Source organism: Mycteria americana, chromosome 6, assembly GCF_035582795.1.
Source record: "Mycteria americana isolate JAX WOST 10 ecotype Jacksonville Zoo and Gardens chromosome 6, USCA_MyAme_1.0, whole genome shotgun sequence".
NCBI lineage: Eukaryota > Metazoa > Chordata > Aves > Ciconiiformes > Ciconiidae > Mycteria > Mycteria americana.
In genome coordinates, this window is record NC_134370.1 from 6,085,318 (window position 1) to 6,111,434 (window position 26,117).

The 26,117-nt window shown below is 37.2% G+C and overlaps 1 protein-coding gene across 6 annotated transcripts in view; it reads left to right on the forward strand.

Annotated features, from left to right (window-relative positions):
- The window catches only part of ATE1 (arginyltransferase 1), an 87,382-nt gene that overhangs the window by 42,577 nt on the left and 18,688 nt on the right, over positions 1–26,117 (forward strand). For all 6 annotated transcript variants that reach the window (XM_075504414.1, XM_075504417.1, XM_075504415.1 and 3 more), the window contains one exon: positions 22,202–22,322. In XM_075504414.1, the coding sequence (XP_075360529.1) occupies positions 22,202–22,322 (121 nt within the window). The remainder of the gene's footprint in view (positions 1–22,201; positions 22,323–26,117) is intronic.

The window sequence follows — 26,117 nt, forward strand, 5'->3', positions numbered from 1 at the left end:
TTTAAGACTGTTCTATGATGTGAAGAGGTGTTTTGACTGAAATCTTTATCCAGACTTGTATGCGGGCCAAAGTAAATGGAATTAGTTCAAACAGTCTGCTTCAGTATCAAGTCATGGCCAGACTTCAGATAGATGGAATACTAGAAAGGGTTCTGAAATGTCAGAAAAGAAACAAAAGGCTGATTCATCTGTGATTAATCATTCTTAAACTAAATACCTCGGACTGACTGTGGTCGTAAGCGGTGCCCCTGGAATTTTATGGCACTCGAGAGCCAATTTCTTTGGCTGCTTTCAGGAATTTCAGCATCACTCCTCCTGCAGCAGCGAAATGCATCCAGTGGTAGCCTGGACTTCCACGTCCGTGGGATCCACAAAGGTCAGGCTCATCCTCACCTGTCCTGACTCTTTCGCTGTTTCTGACTGTGGAATTTAGTTAACCTTTTCAATAAGCTTGGATTTGCTATATAAGCTGAAATGTGTGAGAAAGAGACTTGATGTGACGTGACTTAATGTGATCCTCTATGGTTTTTGGGGTATAAGCACACGCTGTTATGGTTCTGCCACCGAGCAGCAGACAGCTTTGCAAAACGTGTCACTAGTTCCACAGAAAAAGAGCTGGCATTTTTATACCTCTGTGCTTGCTCGTTTTATTCAGCCTGTATTGAAGTTGCTACCAGCTGTCAGCCTGCTTTTCTCACTGGTATTACTGTTTACCTTGATAATGGGAAAAGATGATAAGCTGAGAGTAGTTTGGAGGACTGGAGTTGTTCTGCTCAAGTCTGTTAGCAGTTAGTCTGTACTGGTGGCTTTTCCAGGATTAATTTTGTCAGTTTATAGGAATAAATATGCATTCAAATTAGTACAAACCAATTTTTTTGTATAAACAGGTCATAAATAGTCAACAAAATATTCTGAAAAGACAGTACTTGTTATACAGTGCCAAGTTGTTGCTTGCAATACCATTTGTTAATAAGGAACTGAAATATCTGTGTTGAAAAACAATATCTACTCTAAGAAAGCAATAAAAGTTTTGGCAACAGAGTGGTTTTGAGTTTTTGGCAAGGCTGTTAAAAACAAACAACAAAATAATAACCAAAGGCAGAAACATACAATAATCATAAAGCCCTGAAAATGATGAGTTGCAGAAGTGGGGGGGGAATCCCTTTGCAGAAGTGGGGGGAAAATCCTTATTTATCTGTATGTCTTGTTAACATTACTTTTAACTGCCTCCCTTCTTCCTTCCTTCCATTTCTTCACCGGACTTCCCCACTGGCCGGGACACTCCTCTACATTAGCATCAGCAGCTAAGATTGAACATTCATTTCTTCAGAGCTGTGAACTTACCCCAAGTGTTCCTTCTAATGGTTTGGGTTAGTGACTGAGGGGAAAAAAGACTACCCTGAATTATATTGGAGTTTTGGCATTAAAACCCAAAGGGATTTGGAGAAGTCTTTTGAAGTGGCTGGCCAAGACTTCCAAAAGTATTTTGAATGATTGACTCGGTGTACATGTGTTAAATGCTTCTGAAAATCAAGTTGCTTTAATATTCCTTCAAGTTGTAACTAGTGCAAGAAGTCCTTATCTCTCTACATATATTTTATCAAATGTGTTTTGACTAGAAGGTTGGATGGCTGTTTTTTGGATCTGATAAGTCATATGCTATACTCAGGATTGCAGTGTTCCTTACAGCTTGCTGCTCCCCCCTTTTTTCCCCCTTTTTTCTTTTGTTCCTTTCTTCCCTAAAAGCTTTCTCCTTTCATCTTTCCTCATCTGAAAGACTCTTACTACCTACTTGGAGCCCACACTGAGTAAATGGAACTAAACATGTTGGAATACACAACTATGAGAATGTGGGGCAGAATAAAAAATACCATGGGCAAAAAAATTATTCGTTCTTTAGTTCTTGTTGTAGTGCTAGTGATAAATATTTAAAAGTATTTCTTATTTACTTTGAACAGCGTCTTACAAAGTGTTTGAGGCCACTTTCTAGGTTACTTCTCTTTTTTCTTTAAGACATTTCTAGTCAGGTTGTGAAAACTACATTATTATGAGCATCAAAAAGCAGGAATAAGGAGATGCTCTCTTCTGGATAGCAACAGCAATTACTGAATGCTGACAGTGGATTTCTACTGAAAATATAATTATTAAAAGCAGAATATCAGGTTCCATGTTGTTTTCATAGCAGGTGAAGATAGTGAATGCAATTACTTCTTTATTTTTTTTTTCCTAAGCTGCTGTTTTATACTGTGTGTAATTGGTAAATTATTATAGTTTTTCCTTGGTGCAAGTGTTGAAGCTGTGCTGAATTTCACACAGCATTTGCAGGGTTAAAACCAGTTGGAATCCCATTTTTCTACTAGAAACAAACACAGATCCCAGCCGTGTCTTTTTTCTTAACTTCATTTTTCCTTTTAAAATAGTTGAAATCAGGACTTATTTTTTTGCCAGCCAGAACTCCCTTGGAAAAAACATGAATGTGTCCCTGGGGCTTTATTTTTCTAATTTTGGAAATGTGGATTTCTTTTCAGTTGTTTACTTGACGTTTAACGTGATTGAAGTGTAGCAGAACTGGAGTGAAAATAGTATGTATATTTATGCCTGTTTGTATTATTTGTAGACTTTTATCAGGGCAGAAAGAAATGTCTGTTGTATAGGTCTCAGCTGACCTCTGAAGTGAACAAGTCTCTTTCTCATTAGTGTACTGCCCCTTGGGAAAATAAACATGTGTCCAGAAGCAGAAATTTTGGCATGTATGTTGTACAGTCTTCGAAGGAATTGTATCTGAAAGTCATTTTCAGAGTGAAGCTGTATTTGTGAGACATGGCCTTCTACAGTTTCAGCTGTATACCTGTAACTTTTTATTTGATGGGTCTTTGATTACAAAACAATTTTCCTCAGATTGAGTAAACTTTTTTTTTTGGTGCTTTACTTCTCTATACTGGAGAAATAAATGTTATTAAATAGGAATAGGTCCTCTTAAAACTATCCATTGGTTATCTTCTGTGTGAGGCTTGGATCAGGTCACGTTATTTTCATGCAGTCTTTAAAAAACTAAACACATCCCTCCACCCAAACCCAACCAAATGAAAAACCCCAAAAGAACCAGTTCCCATACAGGTTATTTCAGAGAAATGTTCAAAGTCATATACTGTGTCTTTTAAGTAATTCCAAATATGAGGTAATTTAAATATCAGACTTGAATATTGGTGATTTAATGATTTTGATGCTGATAATATTGATGCTGTTAATGATTTGAGTATCTGTCAGTATGTTGTTCTGCATACAACAGGAGTATGTTTGTGCATAAGGAGATACGTATTAAGGATTCACAGTTCAGATGTTCTGAATAATAAACATAAAAACGCGATAGAGCTGGTATTAACTACCTACATATGCACCTCTATAGGGAGAAGTTCTACACCTTTACCTGTACCGGAATTTTATTAGCTTGGGACAACTTCTGTATAGTGTTTCTTCTATAAACGTGGTTTTGTTAATTTGTGCAAGGCTTGAGTAAAACCTAAAATCTAACCTTACTTTCATAAAAGCACGAGAATAAGAAGTACAATTTGTTAAATTGCAGCCCAATTCTGTACCGGTGGATGTTTTCAGTTATTAGAGGTAACCTGACTGTCTTCTGTCAAAAAGAAGTGCTAAAAAGATTTATTCGGGTTCATGTTAATAAACCTGAGGCAAACCATGTTCTGAATGATAATAGCTGGTAGAAATTTATCATGTCTAATTCATGACTCTGCATAGTCATAAATTCACTGCTTATTGCTGACTTGTACTAAATCTTATTTGAAGGCTTATTTGGGGACTCCATAGCAACCATTAGCAATTAAAGTGAGAACTGTAAACTGTGAAATACATAGACAAAAGAGGTGTGGGTTTTGGTTGGTTGGGGTTCTTTTTGGAGGAGGAATAATATACTTCACAATTCATGTGTCTTTAATTTTTCTCCATCTGAGGAATGAGGTCACTACTCACGTTTCAGAATGTTCCAGTTATAGTTCTATAAATCCATTAGTCCTTGCTAGTAAGTGTAAGAATACATGGAATTGAGTGTATTTTTAAAGTTTCTAACAAGAAAATGGATTAATATAGTGCTTTGTCACTATATTAATATAGAAGCTTTGTCAGCTTCACTTCTTCTTTTGTTGATTTAATCATTTTTGGATGGTCCTCAAACACTAGTTAACGTTCTTTACTTCTGAATTTTGTCCGTCTACCTGTCTCTTTGTGGGTCTTCCCAAAAGTGAGTGAATTTGAATATGCAGAGGTGGACATCTTACAATGCCATGATGCAAAAGGTTAAAACATAATTATGAAGGTAATACTGCTCTTCACTTTTCCTAACATCATCTCTGTGTGAAGTTGTTCATAGCCATGCTAGTTTTCAAGTGTTGGGCAGAATGTCAAAGTTCTTTTGTCCTGGAGAAAAATCAGGCCTTTAAATCTGTCACTGAAGTGTAAGTCATTGAAACACTGGTTAGTTTTATCTATGCACCACATTTATTGAATCTGGCAACACTTGGAGGATTGGATCTCTCATTTAACTTGCTCTTATTGTATTCTTTCTTATTTTTGCTATTTTGCTGATTATATTAGCTGTAATTAGGCAATATTGTCAAGTGGAATTTACTTGGTCTGAAAGCCAGGACCTCCTGCTTTTCCTGGCTCTGCCGTATTTCACCTTGTGGTCTTTACAGTAGGAGCTGGCTGACAAGTCAGTCAATCTACACAAGAGATGTTTTTTCTCCAATTTTCCAGGAAAGATTTAATGGTAGATACTTTAATGAGGTCTGGTTTTACTAAGCCCTCATTAATTTTACAGAGGTATCACAGTACGCTTCTCTGAAGTGTTGCATTTAATCTAGATGACAATTCATTATTTTGAATTATTATTTTCTTTGTCTGAGTTTGTTTAGCTGGTGACTGTACTGAGTCTCCAAGTAAAAGTATATTAATGAGGTTCTATTATTTATCCTCAATCCTGATATGAAACACAATGCTGCTAACAGTCTAGCCTGCAAAAAGTTCAACATCAGTGTTTGGGACCGAGAGTCCCTGACTCCTATAGAGGGGAATGATTTGGAGCTAGGAGGGAATAGTGCAATCATAGACAAGTAGACTTGTCAAGGGCCATGGGGGATTATGTAGTCCATCGCTTTACTCCAAGGCAGGGTCAACTATATTTGTGTTAACTTTTAAGACCTGTTGGACATGTGTGTGCCAAAAGTCTCCTTCGATAAACTTGTACACGTCTCCGTACGTTGGTGGTTATATCCCTATATGTTCTTGTTCTTTATTAGTCTTCCCATTGAGTTTTTTTCTTCATTCTGACCTGAACTTTTCTTCCTAAAGAATATTACGTTTTGTTCTACCTACCATGCACATATAAAAACATGTTATTTCTTTTTTTTTTTTCCCCCCACACCCTTCTTTCTAAACCCGATGGCTACCGTCATGTCTGCATTTCTGTCCTAGAGAACGATGTCTAAAATTAGACCTTCTGTCTAAGGCCCTCAGATGCTGACGTCAGCTTCTACCATTTGTTTATATATCATGAGTTATTGCCTTCATTGTACTAAAGAAGATAGTAGACTCTGGAGGCAAGGAGAAAGGGTGGAAAGGAGAAAAAAATGGGAATTGTGCGAGTACAAGGTTTTCAGAGTGGGCTAAATTGGGACTTGGGCTGGGTTATTTTTAGCGTCAAGGTTTGTAACTAAGTGACTAGGAAAGCACACATGTATATGCTCTTCAATCTCTCTGCTGTTCATTCTGGTTTAGCTAATTCTCTGTTAAAAGTTGCATTTTTCTTTCTTTCAGGAGAGAATATTGCATTAAATGAGTTGACAAAACATAGAGGGTTTTATGGTTGCTCCTTACAGTGCCTATGGAGATCTTCTAGATGAGTTTTATCTTCCTTATTATACTAAGTTATTATTTATAGTATTACAGTAAATGCTGGAAGTGGCAGCTCAAAGAAATAACAAATTAAGAGTAAGCAAAACCCAGAGCAAAGATGTGTTAGTACTGGATTGCAGATGATGGTAAGTAATGGTGTTTTCGCACCACCAGCATACAACTAGCAGGAGAGGAGCTTACTTTGTGTTACCCTGTGGTAGCCACAAACGTTATTCAGATGCAAATAATTTCAAAACAAATCTCCACTCTCTTTAATGGGTATTAGAGGCAGTAGTCGAAGTTTGTGGAGCCTGGCAGGCTCTTGAGTGGAGCTGTGTTTCCATGAAGGCTATCACGAGGGCACTGGAGCTCTGAGAGACTGCACAGAGCAGGGCCCTGAGCAGAAGGGTCAATGGAGAACTGAAATATTTTTGTTACAGCTTCTTCTTAATCTAATAAAATCAGTTCCCAAAGGCTTTCAAAGGTTACCTTATTGGGGAGGCCTAGCGAGACCTGGGAGCTTGATGAAGTGATGTCTTTTGGGTAAGAAATGAAAAAAAAACCCAACAAAATCCCCTTGCTGTTTCCAGACACTGCCCTGAGGTTTCCGCTTATCATGTGAGAGAGTTAACCACTGCTGAAAACTTTATTTTGTTTAGTTGTTTTCAACTGGATAACTGACGTGTTCCAAAAGGAATGACGGAAACTGTTAAGAATAGTTATTTGCTGTGTTAGGTGTGTAGGATAATTTTGGGATTCTTACTAGAAAGGTTTCAAGGGAGTAGATCATCTTTTTTAATAGAATATTATACTGTTTGCTTCCTTCCCCTTTCTTGTTCGGAATAAAAATGTTTTCACAAATAACACTGAGCTAGAATGACAAAAAAGGGGTATGAAAATGGCCCCATTGTCAACTAATTGAAGAAGAATGGGTTCGTGGAGCAAAAAGTACACAGGAACCAAATTCTCTGTTTGCCCCATCACAAATGCACTGTTGTTTTATGAATAGACAGAAGACAAGATGAGCTTTTTGTTCCACTGATGTTATTTATTTATTTAAGATATTGAGGCTAGTGTTCCAAAGGGCAACTTAGTGCTAATATGGTCAGTAAAACTGACCCATGATTGATTTTATGAATTTTTTTTTTGTTACATTCTTTCCATTTTAGTCTTTACCAGTTGGCATTGTGTGGCTTGCTATTAATTGTTTTTAATTATCTTCCATTCAGGGGGAAGGAGAGGAAAGCAGAGAGATATTACACTATATTTTGGGGGGGCTTGCTACTCTTTGCATCCTCCATTTATATCTTACAGTGGCAGTGAAGGACACTGAGTAAAAAGCCATAGTGCCGGCTGAGAGCCAGAGAGCCAGTCCCAAGTTCTGCCCCTGCTTCTCAGTTTGGGCAAGCTGCGCATGCTGTGCAGGGAGATCAGGTGGGAAGGTCTCCACAGGGAGAAGCTTTGGGGCTGCTCCACCACAATTCCTGCTAAATTAGGTGTGGCATTACGAAAGGATCCGAAGGACAGCACCTGTGCGGCCTGAATTTTTGCAAGATGGTGTTTTATGTGTTTCCCATAAATCGTTGTGCGCTTCTAATAGAGCTCAATTTGTAAGCCCTGACTGAAACTTTTAGAAGGTAAATTGGTTTCTTTCTCAGAACTGTATCTGTTTTGCTGTTTGTTGCTGCTGATGGTTTAAATGATTCTCTATTAGTGGGGGATGGTAAAGAAACTCTGTACGTTAAATGTCTTCTTGATCACGTTGATGACTGAATTGTTAGTCCTCAAATGCCTGTACTAACAGCCCCACCTTCTGATGGAGTTTTAAATGATAGTACGTTTACCTCCTTTACTAGTGATATGGGAAGAAGTTAGTGTGATGATCCAAGAAAAAAGATGCTAATATTCTTCAAGCCAGTACCCATTAAGTTGGAAAAGTTGCAAACTGCCACAAAAGTATCTAAAACCTCTAGTATTCTACAAGCTAAATTGTGCATAAGATGGGCTTTCTTTAATCCCCTTGCCTCTCATGGTTGCATGTCTTTAGAGCAACAACAAACAAGAATGAGCGTGAACCTTCTCCTGAGAGTCTGTTAAAACTGCAGATATTGTTCCTTCCCTGAGATTTATGAACTCTTTCTGGGTTTTCGGCCAAATCTTTGGTTCCTGGCTGCGTTAGGTTGCTTGGACTGTGCAACGCCAACAGAAAACTTCCCTAAAGGGGCAGCTGGAGCCCTTCTGCAGGGGGTGGTGGTGGAGCTGGAATGTGCCACGCTTCTGCCAAGCCTCCTCAGCGCAGCAGCCTCCCAGCGCCCGCTGCACGCTGCTGTACATTGAGACAGCATCGCACGCTGCCAAGGCTGAACAGGAGGCAGAAAAGCGTAGAAACGGTTTTGGCCACTGTCCTTTAGATGTGTAGATCTGGATTAAACTATTATGTCAATATTTATTGGCACATGATGCTAAGCATACAAGTATTTATTACACTTTGCTCTCTGTTTTAGGGATGTGTTAAAAATGCATGGAAGTGCGTGAAACTGCCTTCATGTTTCAAGATATGCATGCACATGAATACAGCGTCGAGCTTTATTGATTTTAAAATTAAAAAAAGGGTGATTGGCTGGGCAATTTTTAATTATTTTAACTCTGAAAAGTAAGGATTATAAACTGTTAGAATGTCAATAAAGTGCTTGATTTTTCATATGCAGTTCAAATTGTAATACTCCCCTAATCCTATATTTGGATGTATGTTTAATATACCCTTGAATTACCAGGTTTTGGTATGATCAGGACTTAACATAGCATATAGTATAGTTACTGATTCTAGCCCATTTGCCTTCAAACTTGTTTTCTTCTGTGAAGGTGATTATAAAGAAAACAGTTTCCAAACACCTGGCATTAAGAGAAAACTGAAGTGTTGATGTTTCAGCTCTAAGACTTGGGGGATACATAATGTTAAACAGTATGTTTCCCTAAACATGCAAGTAGGCATTTGTGTACCTTTTAATGGTAGTAATTCAGATGAAAGCATAATAGTGAATCTGTTCTAACCAACTTGAGAATAGCGTTAGGCAGTTTTGCAGAGCCACAAGCACGCACGTGTGTATTAACATTGCTAATCGATGCAAAAGCTGCATGCAGAATTACCGCTACAGAATTTGCTACTATAATTTCCTCTTGTTCAGTTTTGTATAATAAAAATGGACTTTCTTGACAAGAATTCCAGTATTATAAGTTTAGTATTTTGTTTATAATTAAGGAGACAGAATTCCTTAACATAAGGAGGAGTTTGAAAACAAGTAAATGTCAAAAAGAACATATTGAAAGGATACAATTATTTTTACTATATTATGTCCTCAGGGAGGAGTTATTCCCTGCAAAATAGCTTAACAAAACTTCAATACATCTCTGTATCTAGCCATATTTTCTATGTCTTATTCCTACATTTGTTTAGTGTTCCTATTTGGATTCTTTCCCCACTTTCTAACATTGAGCATGGTCCCAGAGGGACTCAAATGCATTGAAGCCCAGAAACTCTGGGGCTCTCCCAGTTTAGTATTTCTTCTGGCAACTAATATAGCTACAGCCTGTTTTTCAGTGTCAAGTCTTAAGGCTGAGAAGATGAATGGAAGCTGGTACGGGCTGTGGTGGCAGTTCAGGTTCTGCTTTCTGCAGCGTTGGGGTTTTTGGCTCTTTACAGTAGGTGTTTGCGTGCGCCGTAGGGGAGGTGTGATGCCTGGCTGCTTTACTTCACTCGTTTCCAGTTTTGGAGACCGCATACCATCTCTGCTATGGTGACAGAACACTTTTGCGCAATACAGATTTTTGTCTCATTTTGAGCCCGTTGCAGTGAGGTCAATAACGGCTTCAGTTCAGACGCGTGGTTTGGGAGCTCCACGTGCTGAGATGGTCCCAAGGGGAGGTAGGATGCTCTCCTGCTGCGAACGGACTCCTCGGAGAGCACGGAGAGGCTCCGTTTAGAAATTCTCCTCTCCCAGCAAACAAAGCAAGCTTGTTTAATAAACACTTGACAAACAAAAGTGACCTAAAATTAGAATGCTTGTTTCATGAATGAAAATTTACTATGAAAATAAACATTTTTAGGGACGATAGAAGAAAGTTCTTTTAAAGTGCACTGCTTTTGATGGTCCAGAATTTTTGTACAGATACTTGTGGATACTTTGTACAGATAGCTGTCGCTTTACTTGCTGTTCAGGTTTAAGTTCTAACACATGCTTGGAACACTGTGGTAAAGCAAACCTTTTTGTTTATTTATTCATTTTTTAATCTGCAGATACAGGGCAGAAAAGTAGGTTTAGATTTTTTGGCAGAGGTGTGGACCCTATCCTGATAATATAAATTGCAGACACTTAAACACTGAGATTTATCATTGCCTTATTTTCTCCTTCAGATTTTTAGTCCGAATAACATCTTTTCGTGTGTGTTAAGGATGTGTTAACTTGAATTTCACAATATTATTTAGTCAAGATCCCACAGAAATTAAGTTTTTACTAATAAGCTTTCCTGAGCTGTTTTCTCCACTTTGTCCTACACTTTACTCTTTTCTAGTATCCGAAAATTACTGTTAACGCCTTTTTGCATATAGGTACCACTGTTGTTGAAGTTGTTTCTTCAGTACTGGGTTGTGTATATTTCAGTGTTGAATGACTACAGGTAAATTATTTGGCTTTTACTAGGTTTTTGATTGTTGGACTTGAAAAAACGTATCAAGTGTACCATATATTGATAGAAAGCCTTAAAGTTAAGAATCTTGTACTGTTCTGAATTATCGATTCAGAATATTATTTCTTGTTCTTAGATGCATGAAAGCAAATAGAAATGAAAAAAGCTGGCGTGGCAATTTTTAAAGTGACATTGTTTTTCAGCATGGTTTGATAGCATAAACACTATAAATGCTTTTGAAAATCCCACACAACATATTGTAATCTAAAGCCGACACCTCTCATCCGTGTTCTTAACTAGGAGTATATTTCAACTCGTGAACATCAGTGTTTCACAATTTGAAAAGCTGTCACTTAGTCTGGTATTTATTATGTCTTCAAATATTCCACAGACTGAGTCAATAGCTGGGCGTGAAGGTGAAGTATGAAATTATTTATTCAGTATAAGGCTACCATCAGCCCAGACTTTCCTGGGTAGGTCTTATTTTCTTGCCCTCGGAGTCTTGTCTGGATAGATTTTTGGCAAGTTCTGTGTGTTTCTGGCTGAGTTTTTTGGAAACCCCGTTAGCGGCAGAAGCAAGACCTTGGGAAAGTGTAGTACAGAGGTAGTATTCCCGGCGGTGGTGTGATGGGTATAGGTGGTAATGCAGAGATAGATCTGACCTGTAAGGCTGAGCAGAAGAAGGGGCACGGAGTAGCCCTGTGCTAGCCTGTGCTCTGAGCGGCCTGGGGCCCTGGGGTGGTTGAGTGGGATGAAGGGTTGAGTTTTGGAGCTGGGAGAAGAGAAGGTTTGGGGCTCTAGGGAAAACTCTTTGAGGAGAGTTGTTGGAGAGACGCTAGGAAAGACGGGGAAGGCTTGGACATGGATGAGCACTGGCGCTTGCTGGGGAAAACGGGACAAGGTCTTGGAGGTAACCACAGAACACAGCAGCTGTAATGGGGAGTTTGATTTGAAGATAGACATACAGGCAAAGAATGGTCAAAAGGGTTAAAAATACAGAGAAATTCATGGACAGGAAGAAACGCAGGTTTCTGTGCGCCTGTCAGTGCACTGTAGTCAACAGTTTTATCCAGAAGCCGAGATGCTACGGTTGGGTTAAGTTGCAAGAGCAATGCATGTGCAATGCATGTATAAAAAGAGTAGACTGGAGACTTCATAGATACTTGAAAAGTAAATACTGTATCTTGCTGTAGAATATACCTGCTTGTCCTCTTGTGTCGTCCTTTAGAATTATTCAGGGTCTTTATTGGTTTAAAAGATGGGAAAAAACAGATTTAAGTGAGTCATATGAGTAAGGGTAGCAGGTTTAGTCCCTGTTTGCTTTTAATCATCACAAAGGATTAAAAAGTTAATTTGCATTGTTTTACTTTTTGGTACATCATAATCATGGTCAATGTTTTTAAAAAAAAAAAAAAAAAATTACGCACACTGCCCTCACATCCATTTCTGTTGTGCTGGTCGTTTAGTTCTGGTGAATGTTAATTTTCTGGTTCCCTGTGCAGTTGTACAGAAAAATATTTTAAAACATGCTCACTGTCATTTAAATTCTATCAATTTAATTTTGTGTTTGGTTTTTTTTTTTTTTCTATTAAAGAAACATGGTCTGTAGTGTTTTTACTTTGATAACTAGATAGTAGAAGCCTCTTTGACAGGGCATTAATTTAGCTTTCCTGTGGAGTATGTCTGTAAGCTGCTTAGATGAATGCTGTTCTTTTAGATATGACTCCAGCTAGTGAGGTATTAATGAATGTTTAAAGCTATTTGATATCAATATGACAATTTCGTGTATGTAAGTGTAAAGCATGAGTATGATATATTAGGTTGTGCGTATTTTTCCTGTGATTATTTCACTTTATGTTAAATCTAAGAAAATAAACTTTAATACTTAATTTCTTACATTTAATTTAATGAACTCAAAAAATATTGTCAGTTTATGGCAGCTCTTCAAGCTGCCATAAAGATATGGGATCCACATGATTGAAAGACACTTCTTTTTCTTTTGCTTTTTTTTTTTTCCCCCCCCTACTCACAGCTGCCAAAATAAACTCCTTTTGAGATAGACCTAAGTCAACATAGTTGGTGTGTCTCTAATGAAGCATTCCTCTTGAGGCCCCTACTTGGGTTTTATCTTTTTGTCATAGTTATTTTTCAATCTCTCTTTCCAAGTTTAATTCTAGGGTCTCCTTAAGAATATCTGCTGCAGATTTAAAGTAAACAAGTTCCATTTCAGTTATCATACGATTTTTATTCCCCAAGACCTTTGTTTTTTGAAGTAAAAAGGCAACGCATGCTACATTTTTTCCTGTAATATACTTGATATTTTTTAAGTTCTTAAAAAAAGTTGGCTAAAATTCAGGGAAGCTAATATTCATCAAATGTATGAGCTTAACTCTTCTTTCTTAATTGTTCTTCACTCAAGGTTTCTCAAACTGCGCTACTTCTTTAAGGATTCTTGTGTAGCTTCTCTATGAGCAAGATGGATACTAGCTTCCAGCTTCAGAAGTATGTCCGTGTGGTACCATCTTTAATTAGCTTGTGCCCAACTGGATGTTTAATGGCAATTTCCAGTAAATGTTAACTGGTTTTATATATTTTCTTTAAAATCACAAAATCATGTTTTTGCCTATAAAATTTTTGAACATGTGGCTGTTTTAATTTCATAGGGGATCTCACCCTCTAAATACACCTTGAATTAGAAACATTCTTCAGAATTTCAGTCTTGTGTTGATGTCGCTATTCTGCCAGTTTATTATCACTGATACTAAATATTAGTAAATGAGAGAGATAAAATGGCAATATTTGAAGTTATGCAATGTTTTAATATTCTTGGTGGCAATCTCTGGAATTCCAGCCAGGAATGTACGGTATGGTTTTCTTGTAAGTACCATCCCGTATCAGCACCTCTTATTTTTGTATGCCAAACACAAAGTTTATATAGCAACACTGAAAGCTAAACTTAGTTTCAGTAGTCTATTTTAATAATATGCCATTGGGTACAGCGCAGATTTGCAGATATAAGCAAAAAAGAAATAATAATAAAAAAGGAACCTTGGGGAATACAAAAAGGCAAAATAGATGCATCAATAATTTGATGATGTAAAAGGACTTAGAAAACATGCTTAAAAAATGACCCTAATTTTATGTAAGCTTTTTTGAGTAGCTACATACTTGTAATATTTCTCTTTGTCTCTCAGTTTCAGAAGTTGTCTTCATACTTGTCTGTCATTTGGATATTATTATTTCAGCTTTGGATAAACAGTCAGCCAACTTAGGGCAGTTCAGAATCCATAAACTTGCTATTTCTGTCATCAGAAGTCTGGAACCAGGGTCCAATAGCTCTTGTAGGGTAAATAATGCTCCTTATTGGTCTTGAAGGGACCATTTTGTAATGTTTTGTACTGTTGTCTCTACAGTGTGAAACACCAGATACATGGCAAATTCAGCCTAGTAGTATTCACTGGTTAGTTTAAGCTTACTGAAATCCAAGAACAGTAAATGTAGAGCTCGTTTGTGTGTATGTATCTATCCATCTGTCTTTCCTGGCCAGGAAAAAAAAAAAGAGTGAGAACAGGTATGGGGTGGGAATAGGCACAGATGTTTAATGGCTTGTGTCCAAGTTCAGAAATGTTACTGTACGCTAGACACTCATTGCCTTGAGTAAATCACAAAATGCAAAGAATAGGAACATAAAAGACTGGCAACCGCCCCCCTGCAAAAGTTACCTTTAAATTATCTTTTAATAAGTATTCATTTAAATATGTATTTGTCTGTCTAGTCATCAAGGAGATGTTAAAACTGTGGGTTTTATGATGGAATTCCTGAACACACAGATTTTTTTCCTCTTTTCGCAAGCCTAATCACTAGCTTTATTTCAGATACAGTGGCTTTAATATGGTGACTTCAGATAGAGTGGCTTTAGTTGCTTGAAACAAGCAATGGAAGACCCTCACTTACTGGGTTGCATAAATGAAAGAGAACAAACTCTTGGCAAGAAGTCTTGGAGGAGAGAGCAATGCCTGAAAGTGGTTGACAGAGTATGCCCAGAGCTGTGCGTTATCTTTAGCTCTGGACAGTTGCATCCCAAGCTGATAAAACAGAGGTGATAAACGCCCGCCATGCCCACATCACTTCTGCTGCAGCCCTCCGTGACAGTGAAGCGAAAGTCTCTTGAGCATACTAATTACTGTTAACTCTTAAACTTGAAACCAGAATTATCTCATTGATTAATACGGTGGTGTTAGAGAGGATAATGGGATCTTGTTTGAGTGTGGTCATGGATATACGTTATCTAAAGCAGCACTCTGTTGGCTTCTTGGATGTTGCTGGCGGCACGTTTGTGTATTAATGTGCAGCAGTTCATAGCTTGGACCTTGTGGCACAAACATCCCCAGCCTCCCTTAGCGTGTTCTACTCAGTGAGTGGAGGGGAAGATAATATTGGCGTATAAAAGGAGGAAGAAGAGCTGGACAGAGTTAGAGACTAAAGGGGAAAGGAAAAAAAAACCCTGTCCCAAATTTTCCCCTTTTTCCTTGATGGAAAGCAATTTTTTCTCTAGCAGTCCATAAGCCTTTTCAGACACCTATTGGCCATTTTCCAGTACCAAAAACAGGCTAGAAAGTGTTAAATATTTCAGATGATTTTTATGAAAGAGGATAAGGTGAAAGCAGCTATTTAGAGTGTATACTCAGTTATCAAGATAGCAGAATCCAAACACTCAGGAGATTCCTAGGAATAGCATGCGTTGGGAAAACAAATGATAATACTTTCTGAAAGTATTTCAAGGGAGTGGGGGAAGTATTTCCTTGTAAGTGCTTCTGTGCAGACCACCGTAGGCAAATAAAGTGCTGAGACTTACCTTAAATCAGAGTGAAATTTAAGATTAATTTAATTTAATTCAATTTTTGTGGTGGGTTAAGAGCATGTACACAATTAATGGCCAAACAATGGCATGATAATTGTAGGATATTGAGCAGGAATCTTGGCTGTCTTCCTTTTTGTCTTTTACTCATTACCTTAATCTGATTTACACTTACCCGAGATATTTTATTTACCTGAGGAACACTATGAAAACCTTCTGAACCTTCTAAAAATTGTTTATATTGAATGAAGAACAGCGAAGTATGAATATGCAGTCAATATTTGTAGGAAACTATTTGTTTCCTACTAGTTGTAAGACATGTAGGAAACAAGTACCATAACTATTTTGACCTTGGAAACAGTTCATCATTAGTTATTTCTGTAATACTTTACATTGAATTGGGAAATAAACAGAAAAGAGGTGAAAGTTGGCAAATTATTCCATTGCTTTGGTCAGTCAGTTTAAAGATTGTTGGGGCACATTTAAAAGCAAAATAGCAAAAAAGTAATGTCATAACAAATTAACGGATCTAAATAAGTGTTGGTACACTTTATTCGAAATACAACGTGAAATATTTGCATTTCACTTAGCGGATATCAAACAGTATAAGAGAAGGTGAGCATTTGCTCTGCATTTCTATATTTGAGATGCATTGGGAAGTGCATTCCAGTTCCCTGGCTGGCCTGTAAAATTCCCAATACACAAGTTTTGTACCTCTGATAATGTAACTAAAAGAATGAGAATCAGCACAGCTTTTTGAAGAGGAAGGAATATTTCCCTTGCACTTTATATACTTCTCAAAAGGAGTTTGAGTTTTATGAGCTAGAAAATGAATTTTGGTTATTATTCATAACATCTTTTAAGGATTAAGGATTACAATGCATTGTTCTTTAATAAAACAGAAAGGTGGCTAAGCTCTCAAGAATGCAGCTCTGGGGTCCTAAAAATGTTGATTGTGTAATTAATTCAAAGTTTGCCGTTTGGATAAAATCAGCTTGTTTGATACTGGCCCTGGAGTATCAGGCAGGCTGTTTGCACATGCGACTGTGGACCCCGTGGTTAAATCCAACCTGTTGGTACTTACTCAGTGAGTTACCCACAAAGGATACGGTGGCTGATGTAACTCCTCTTTGGTATATACTTTCTTGTATGCTGAATACTTTTTGATGATAAATCTGAAGTCTCCAGCCATCTCCCATTGATACATGAAACTTTATTCCATATCTATTAATCTTAGGGGGTTTTTGTTTGTTTAAAAAGATTAAAAAAAAAAAAAAAAAGTGACTATGAGGTGGGAGTGAACTTGTGTAGGTTGTTTTGGGGAGGGGTTTTTTTGCCGTTTTTCTTAAGTTTTTCAGGCCTTCCACAGATGGATCCCATATGAGCGACTGCGGACAGTTGGAAGCTCAAAGGGATTCAGACGTGTAGCGCTCTGTCCCCGCTGGCGCTGGCTCGCCGCGCGGGCGCAGCGTGGCACGGTCCAGCCTCCGTCTGTGAAAACACAGCAGTTAGAGTTACTCGCAAAGGACTCTCCTGGGGATCGATAAAGTCTATTTCTGTTTATGTAATGAAATCAGGGAGCAAGGGTCTGCTGTAGTACTTTGCTGATGGGATTCCGGCGGGGTTGTCTTTCAGTGAAAAGACTGAATTTAATAAACCCGTAGTCTGGCGTGCTCTTTCTCGGGCGGTGCTGCCTCGCTCTAATGGATTGCTGTTGATAATTTAGGGTTACTTTGTTTACGTAGTCTGAGAGCTTCTTTTTAAGCATCTGGCTGGAAATGGAGATGAAGGCAGTCTTAATTCACTTTTAATAAAAGATCAATGGGTTTATTGTGAAAAAATAGAATACAGATGTAAACTGTACCTGATAAAAGAATTAAATGTGTGTTTAACCTTCCTATTTTGTTTTTTCAGTGCTACTGGTGCTTGACCTTCTTCGTTTTTGAGACTATTCTCTTTCTTGGTAGTTTAACATTTTAAATTTTACTTAGACTACAAAAACAAACTCTGCTGGTGTTTTTCATCTCAAGTGCTTACCAAATCCCCCAGATTCTATGAAATATTTAAAAAGTAATCTCCAGACTAAAGTCTCATTAAAACCTTTGCCCTTCCTGTGGAACAAAAGTTCATAGAAGTTCTGGTTGATTCTGATTTGGAAACTGTAAAACGAAAAATATCATGGTGTGAAGTATTAATTTAGGCATGGCAGCCTCACTGTAAAATTTATTTCCAGAGGTTTTCAATTAAAATGCAGCATGTCTAGTAGTATAAGGGAAAGCACCTTAAAAGCTCTTTCTTTTATATTATATAGGAGGAGAAATGCCCCAAACATTAGTGAAAATAAAACATCTTGGAGGTATTTTTTATTAAACAAACAGTCACATTTATATTGCAATGAGTTGACTTGGTAGAAGAAACCACGTACTCAGGAATTTCTTAGCTATACTAATTTTCAGTATTGCTTTTTAATCAAGCCATTTGGTAGATTAGTCAGATATTTATAAAGATGCAATTTTTTCTTCTGGTTTTCTTTCTCTTTATTATACCTTGAGCTCTCCTGCTCCTTGGACAATGCGGTTTGGATGTTTTACCCCTGTGGCCCTTTCCCCGTTTCAAAGGAGAGGAAGCAAACTTGGTTAAAGGTGTAGAAAACGTTAAGTAAGAGGATGCAGTGAAGAATTTAGGTCCCTTCAGACTGATGGAGGTACCATATTTGTCTATAAAATCATGAGTGGCACAGTGATAAGGCAACGATTGTTCACTGCATTGCTCTAACAGAGGTAGGAATGGTCATCAAACAGAACTACAGTTTGCAGATTGAAGTAAATCAAAGCAGTTGTTTAGGATTATTGAATGGCAAAATGTATTATTACTGAAATTATCTCATTGTGGGAGGATCTGTATTGCAAACTGTTGGAGGTTAAGAGAGTATTGGCAGAGTAACACTGTATGCTTATACTGTTCTTTAGTCTTCACTGAGTATTTTCTATTGACAGCTGTCAGAGATGGGTTATTTGACTATACCATGGACATCTGGTATGACCTGCAGTGGCTGTTATGTTATAACAGCTCAAAATGTGTTAATGGTCTGTCTCAAGGAGGGTGTTTCTGGATGTCCATGAAAATTTTAAAACAGTATCAAAAATAATGACATTTTAGGCAAACGGATTTTTTTTCTTTCCAACACCATTTCAAAATAGCACATTTTATGTCTTGTTGGATATTTCTCGACAAAATGTAGATGCACAGACAGAAATATGTGCAGTTGTTGTATATTGACAGAGTGCATTTCGTCAGCAGGTGGTATTGGATTTAAGAAGCTGAAACATAAGACAAGTGCTTAGGGATGGTCTGTAAGATGATAGTTTTTGTTGAAAGTCTCATAGTTAAGTATTCCCAAGATGGTCTGGACAGCATAAACAGTGCTACTGTGCAAGAGCTTTTATATTATGAGATAAAAGAAAGCAAAGTATTTTGAGTTGTGGAATTTTATCATAGACAGAATTACTTATGAAATGTATGCTAATTTAATCTGAAGCCAAAGAGAAATGATTTTCAAAAACAGTTTTGCAAATCTGATGAAGTTCTTCTACTGTGATAAATAGCTCTGCAGCAGTTCCCTTCAGGAGATCCCCTTTCTGGTTTGGATTTATGTTGGGTGTATACTGCAAATCAGCAATATTAAGAATAAGGCGGCATATAAATAGTATGCTTAGAGGCAATGTTTTTAGATGATGTAATCATTTTAGAGTGAATAATGAAATTTGAACATTTTTCTTGAAGTACGGTTGCTCCTGTACCTAAGGCAGAATCTGGCTGGGTTCTCAGGTTCAGATTTTTTCACAGTCCAGGAATAAGGGGAGAGGGGGAAAAAAAAGTGAGGTAGATTCATAGTTGTTTATTTTCATACTGAGGTTTTAAACATTTTTAAGAAAGAAGGGAAATTGAGAGTAAGTGCTTAGGGGAGGGGGGCAGAAAAAAAGGCAAAAGCCCTTAGAAACTACTGCATTTGATTTAACAGATTCTGTGGATTCCCTTTTAAATTCTGTCAATATAGACACAGTGCCAATGCTGTTCCTTGGGAAACTCGCCTCAGTATGTCTCTGTGTTCCCACTTCCTCCACAGAATGAGTCATGGGATGTGGGTTTAACCAGCCGTGTAAATAAAATACCTTTATGGGAGAAATACCTTACTTCTACTATGCTTGGAAATACTTTTAGAACGGGAGGATATTGAAAAGCATCAATGGCTTGTTTAATTTTTACCTCTAATGACATTGTGTGTCACTGGTCAGTGATGTGTCATTACCTCAGCCTCACATATCTTCAGAGAAGTTTATTAACAAGATTCTAAATTTTGGGGGAAGAAAACATCTAAAGGAAGTCACCTCAGAACGATTTCTTCCTTTTTCCCTCCTAAGTCGGTATTTGGATGCCCAAAATAAATACTGAATCTACAGTGATGGATTGGATAATCAAATTTTCCCATTACTGGTTTGCTCCATACTAAAGAAGCTCTTTCTTCTTATAACCAAACTCGTAATGCTGCAATGCAGTTAATTTTATACATCCCATTTTATGACAGAATATGACATTATAGAAGTAATCGGGAAATTTAGAATAGGGCTGTGTAGTGATATGATTTTTACGCGTGGGATTCATAAATGTGATATATTTCAAGATGTAGGGGCAGTAATTCCTAGGAAAACTGTAAGTGACTGAGCAATCTTTACTTATACCATGAGTATTCCCATGCTACTGGGAAAGACTAAACTGCCACCTTGTACTTTCTGTGCTTAAGCGACAGCTCTGAAAGATGGTTACTTGGCTATTCTGCCTTCTGGGCCAGTTGAGAAAATGTCTTTAAATCAACAAGTAATTATGTTCTAATTTTTTTAAAAATCTGACTGAAAAGGCATATTTTTTTCCCTAAGTCCTTAAATTGTTTCATCTGAGTAATGGTGACTAAAAGTGTTCTTTAAGCATTACCTTCACATACCTTTCAACTATTTCTGTTTAGATAGCTAACATTTCAAAGCGGTTTATTTAATAATGTCATTTCCATTCTCTGGCTTTAGAGGATTTTCTAAGGCCTTGAGGTTTAAGCTTCTGCACAGAATTGCAGGAATATTGTTTTAACTTAATATAGAAATTTGTATTTAATCTAAAAAAAAAAACGAAAAACCGAACAACAGTAGTTAGAAGTCAATCCTGAATGTTTTTCAAATGAGAAAATCAGAGTAATACAGACTCATTTTGGAAAGATAAAACAGGTATTTGACAAGGTTCAGCATGAAGCTTTTTTTTTTCATGTGGACAGTTATGACTTTGTTTTTATGAGAGAGAATTTTTTTATTTCTTACTCAACAATTTAAAGTTTGTGGGAAATACATAATGGAAAAAAATGAATTCTGCTATAAATATTGTGACGAGTCGAACAGTAAGAGAATAAAAAGAATTGGGAATCTCTGCAAACATTCAAAAAATGGTTTGTCTGATTCTCCAAAATTGGGTGTTGCAGCATAAGGGTGCGTCTCAAAGAACAGCAGAGCTTGTGAATGCGACTTTTTAAAATACGTCTTTATCGCCAGACTGTAGTCACAGTAATTATCTATGTCCCTTCCCAAACATTGCTCAGCTTCATTCAAGACCCCTTTGCACTTTCATAGTAGCTGTTGGAAAAAAATCAACTTCGTATCAAGATGACCATCTTCCTTACCTCTTTAATATTATTGATATGAAGAACACTTAATTGCATCGACTGCAGTGTGATTTCTTATAACGCCCAGTCTTTTAACTGTTGCCTCAAGACCTGGCTAATTGAGTTCCTTAAACTTTTTAATTCTATTTATTGTATGTCTGTTTTTCAAGCTGATATGTGTAATGAATTTTCAGTTTAAAAATTAATTTCAGTTTAAAAATTAATTTCATATTGCCACCATATGGCTCTGAACATTGTGAGGATATGGATTAAAAGAGTAACGGCTCAAAGGTAGATTTTTTGACTTAAGTTATAGGCCGATGAATAATCTTATTTTAAATCAAATGAAGATCTGATTAGAGGAAGTGGTTATTGCTGAGGTGGTGATTTTCTGTGTAGCTGAAGGGAAAATAATTATGGCTGTTTAGTTTCTGGGAATGTCTGCAAAGAATATCTTTTTAATAAATCAACAAAAAATTGTAGGATTTCACTAATCATTACCTGTAAGCTATTCCAGGAAAACCTCCATGAATTAAAAAGGAAATGTTGCTATTTAACTAGCAATGAACAAAATGCTCCATCACTAATGCAATAAAAACAGCATCCTGCTTACTGTTAAGTGGGGTTTTTTCTGTTAGATTTTTTTTTTTTTTGGTCTCCACTATTTGCTAGAATGACCAAGGCTTGAGACGAGCTGCTTTTGGAGGTGCTGAGTTTTTTAGTGTTGGCAGAACTCTAGAGGATAACTTAAATACAGAGTTGCAGTAAGCAAAGCCAAAACTTTTCTAGTTCGTCTTAGATACCATAAAAATGTGTTTTGTTAATTTTACATTTTCTTTGAGTGCCAAGGTTCAGTTTGTATTCCTGAGATGGTGCTGAAGTTACTAAAGCCTGTGATTTCAGTGAAGCTGTTTCTGACACATTTGGTGTAGATTAGATTAAAACTATTCCTTGTTCCTACGAAAATCTGGAAAGTTGTAGCCAGAGTGTTCTTGTGCAACTGATATGACTACTCTCTTTTTCTTTTTCTTTTCTTTTCTCCTTTCTAGGGTCAGTATAGGCCCTCTGACTTGTTGTGTCCAGAGACGTACGTCTGGACGCCTATTGAGCAATGTCTGCCCCTGCTCGAGCACTCGAAATACTGTCGATTCAACCAGGACGTAAAAGCAGGTAAGTTTACAAGTGATGATAGGTCTGTAAATTGCCTTGATTTTATAATGTATTGGTATCATCTGCTGCTGAAGCATTATGGAAATCTTATCTATAAAGGATAAAAAGTGTAAAATTCACAACTCCTCCAGCAAGCATTAGCAAATAGAGCGTTTTACCTTTTAACATAAAATAAGTAATACAAATTCTAAGTACATTCTGCTTTACAGACTATATGTAGTTCAAAATTAACACATATTGCTGCCTTTCTAGTAATTGTATTTGTTATTCTGTGCATGAACAAAACCAATCAAATATTTATTCCCTTAGATTCCAGTCGGATGAATGTATAAGGAAAGGAAATTAGAATCAATACAGGAAAGTGAAAGGGATGGAGAAGCTTGAAGGCATCAAGTGCATTTGTTAAGAAACAAACTGGCAGATTTAGTTTAACAATCTGTCAGAGAATGTGAATACTACGATGAACAGCAGAAACACCTTAAACAGTTTGAAGTAGATGGGATGTAGATTTTTTTACATTCTGTAAAATAGATACTTAGTGATTTGCCAGCATAAAATGGTCAAAAATATTACTGACCAGAACATAATACAATAATGATACTGTAAACCAATGCAATCAAATGGAAAAAAAATACATGTACTTGCTTTAGCTACTGACGCTGTGGGCCGACTGCAGGCCCCCAGGGAGCTCGGTTAGAGAATGCGTGGTGTGATGCTTGGGTAGAAAATGGAAAACGGGTTTAACTTTTTTTTTATTAACTGCAAATTGCAGAATATCTTCTTGAAATTTTCTCTTTCCCCACTGAATAACAGTTGAGAAAAGTTGTGGCATTATTCAGAGATGTTGGTGATTAAGCTCAAGAGTACGTAACACCGTGGTCTGTTTCTAGCCATCAAAATACGGATTTACCTGTCTCTGAGTTTGAGTAGTCTTCCACAGCTGCTGCTTTCTTTTTATTTTTCATGGCTGTAGTTTAACAAAATTTTCATTCACTAGCCAGTTAACTGTTGGAAGGGCAGGATGTGGATAAATGAAAGGAATTTGAAGAGAGATGGCCATTTAAGCAGGATTGTGAACTTCTGGAGAAGCTGCTTCAGTTTCTTGCTTTTCCTCATCCTGTGCATGTTCCCATTTGTGCTATGACTTGGTTGCTCAACTGGAACGCTAAGATCATACTACTTTCCTAATTCTAAATGTTCTGAAAGGGTAATACTCTAGTTAAAATACTTACAGTAATGAGATGAAATAAGCTTTTAAATCAGTATATCTAGAAATGTTAGTAGCAGAATTATGTTCTGCGTAAGCAGAGAATGTTCTTTAGGCATTGTGCAGGTAGCCTTGCCATGCGGTGGGAAACAGACTGGGGAGCCTGCTTGGACGCTCTTTGGAAAGAGTATCTATCGCCATGGGAAAAGCTCAATGCGTAAGAGATTTAAATGGGCAGCACATCATGTCTTGATCAGCTAGAATCACCGTTAGATTGGTGACAGGAATTTGGAAAAAAATTACAAAGGTAGGAGGAAGAAGGGAAAAGGTTTTGGAGGCCAGTGGTGTTCAAGATACTCTTGTTTTTCAGAAGTAGTAAGTGCATTCATTTAAGCACAAAAATGACAACTAAACTGCCTTTGAAGCTGTTAACCCCGTACAAGCAAAGGGGCATCATCTTCTCGATTCTTTGAAATTCCTGTGGCGTACCACGCATTTGGAAACTGCAGGACATAAAACTTTGCATCATTATCAGCACAGAATATCTCACTCCAGACACTACTGGAACTGTGACTTACGTCCTGTGGTTTAAGGAAATTAAAACATAGCTACGCGTTGAAATGCACTGGACCTGCTGTGAGCTTATAGTCATTTGAGGTTTAAGTAGTTTCTAGCTCTAAGGAAGCTATTTCTCAACAGTAAAATCAGTTTCCTCCTCACTTCTTTTCTCTCTACAATAGTCAGTAATACGAGTTTAATGAAGTTACAGTGAATTTAAAAAAGAGCAATAGGAATGATGGTGTGCTTTATTCCTCTTGAATCAGCTTTCTATAATAGTGCCCATAATTATGTCAGTTAAGTAGGTCACGATTTATCAGGAGTGGGACTGCCGACGTAGAAACTGAGGGCAATAACCAGATCCAGTAAACAACTGGGAGAAATAGGGCGACTTGCATTGCTGCCTGGGCAATAAAACAGTCACTGGAAATGGTCATCTTTTAATGTTGCCCGTAATGTCAGAAAATTTGTGAAACATTACCTCACACTAGTTTGTTCATCATATTTGGCAATTTTTGAACTTCTTTTCCCTCCCTTTAAAAAAAATTAAAAATTGACCTAATAAATTTACCAGTTGCAGCTTATGAAAACGCATTATAGAACAGCAGCGAGTGCTACTGCAGGAGAGAGTGCTAGGCACTCTGACCTTCCAAGTCTCTGCAATATGAAAAGGATTTCTGAGTATTCATACACATTACGTTGCAGAGCTCGTTCCTATAATCAGATTTATTTTTTCTTTTCTGAAAAAAAAAAAAAAGGAAAAAGAAAAGAGCTGCTCACAAAACATAGCAAAAGTTTTCTAAAGTATCAGAAAATATTAATTGATATTTGCAGAGGCTTTTTGCCTGTTTTGCGTTATGTGGTTGTCCCGAGCTTGAGCATTTTCAAATGGTTTTAAAGTGTATTGTTTTCCATCCCCTTCTCCTCTGACGTCTAAGACTTTTGTTAACAGTTGGAGAATGAAGAAGAGAGAACAGACAAACTAAACAGAGTTCTTAACTCTTTATACCACAGAGATAAGTCTAAAAAAGTGTCTAACAGTTAATAACTTAAAAAAGCAATCATAGGAACGATAATAACTTTTTATTGTTTTGGATGGCAAATCGTGGGTGCCTGATGGTTGAAATAGGTCCAACTCTTTACTACTTCTGGCCAGCGTAATGAGATTCAACCTTACTTAACCTCAAAACACTTCAGTCATACAGAGACAACGATGAGGTCTTGTGCCAGCAAACTCTCAAATTTGATATTTAAATAAACTGCTAGCAGGCTCTTTATGTGCAGTTCCTAACAGGTATTGAAAAACATCAGTTACTTCAGAAACAAAAATTCCATAGCAATGCTCAGACAGCATTCATGGATAAAAGGTCATGTTTGTCAAATATTCTTGCTTTTATAAATTACCAGTTTTGCCTAAATTACTCATGCCTCGGAACAGATTTTGCGTTTTTCTTGTCTGTTCAATTTAAAAAATTCAGAAGACCTGGCGTCATCTTATAAATGAGAGAGGTTTATTAGGATTCTGATGTGTTTATTATTAAACAGTGGCCAGTCATTTACTTATAAATAAATGAACAGTTAGTGAGGTAGGGCAGTAATAGAGGCTTTGGATACTGATGCGTTCTGAAAATTGAGATAGTGCTAAACTGCATCTCACAGGCCATTAACCTTTACTTTGTAAGAATGAACCCGATGTGAAATGAAGCTGTAAGTACAGATGGACTTAGGTTGAAGAAAAAAGAAGTTCATTAAAAGATTGCTCTGCAGGTAAGTGCTTGTCAGTGACTCTGACAACATATGAAAACTGATGAGCCAAATTCAGTCACATGATAGTGGCTGCTAAAATATTCCTGGCCGTGGTCTGTCTGTCACACTAGTTAACTACTTCTTCTCAGAACTGGTCTTCAGGGTTTTATTTCATCGGTACTTTAACTAACAGCTTTGCCCGTGGAATAAATGCAGTATGAAAAGAATTATAAATAATTTACTTGGTATCCTGGCAATACTTTTATCCTTCCACTTTCCATTTT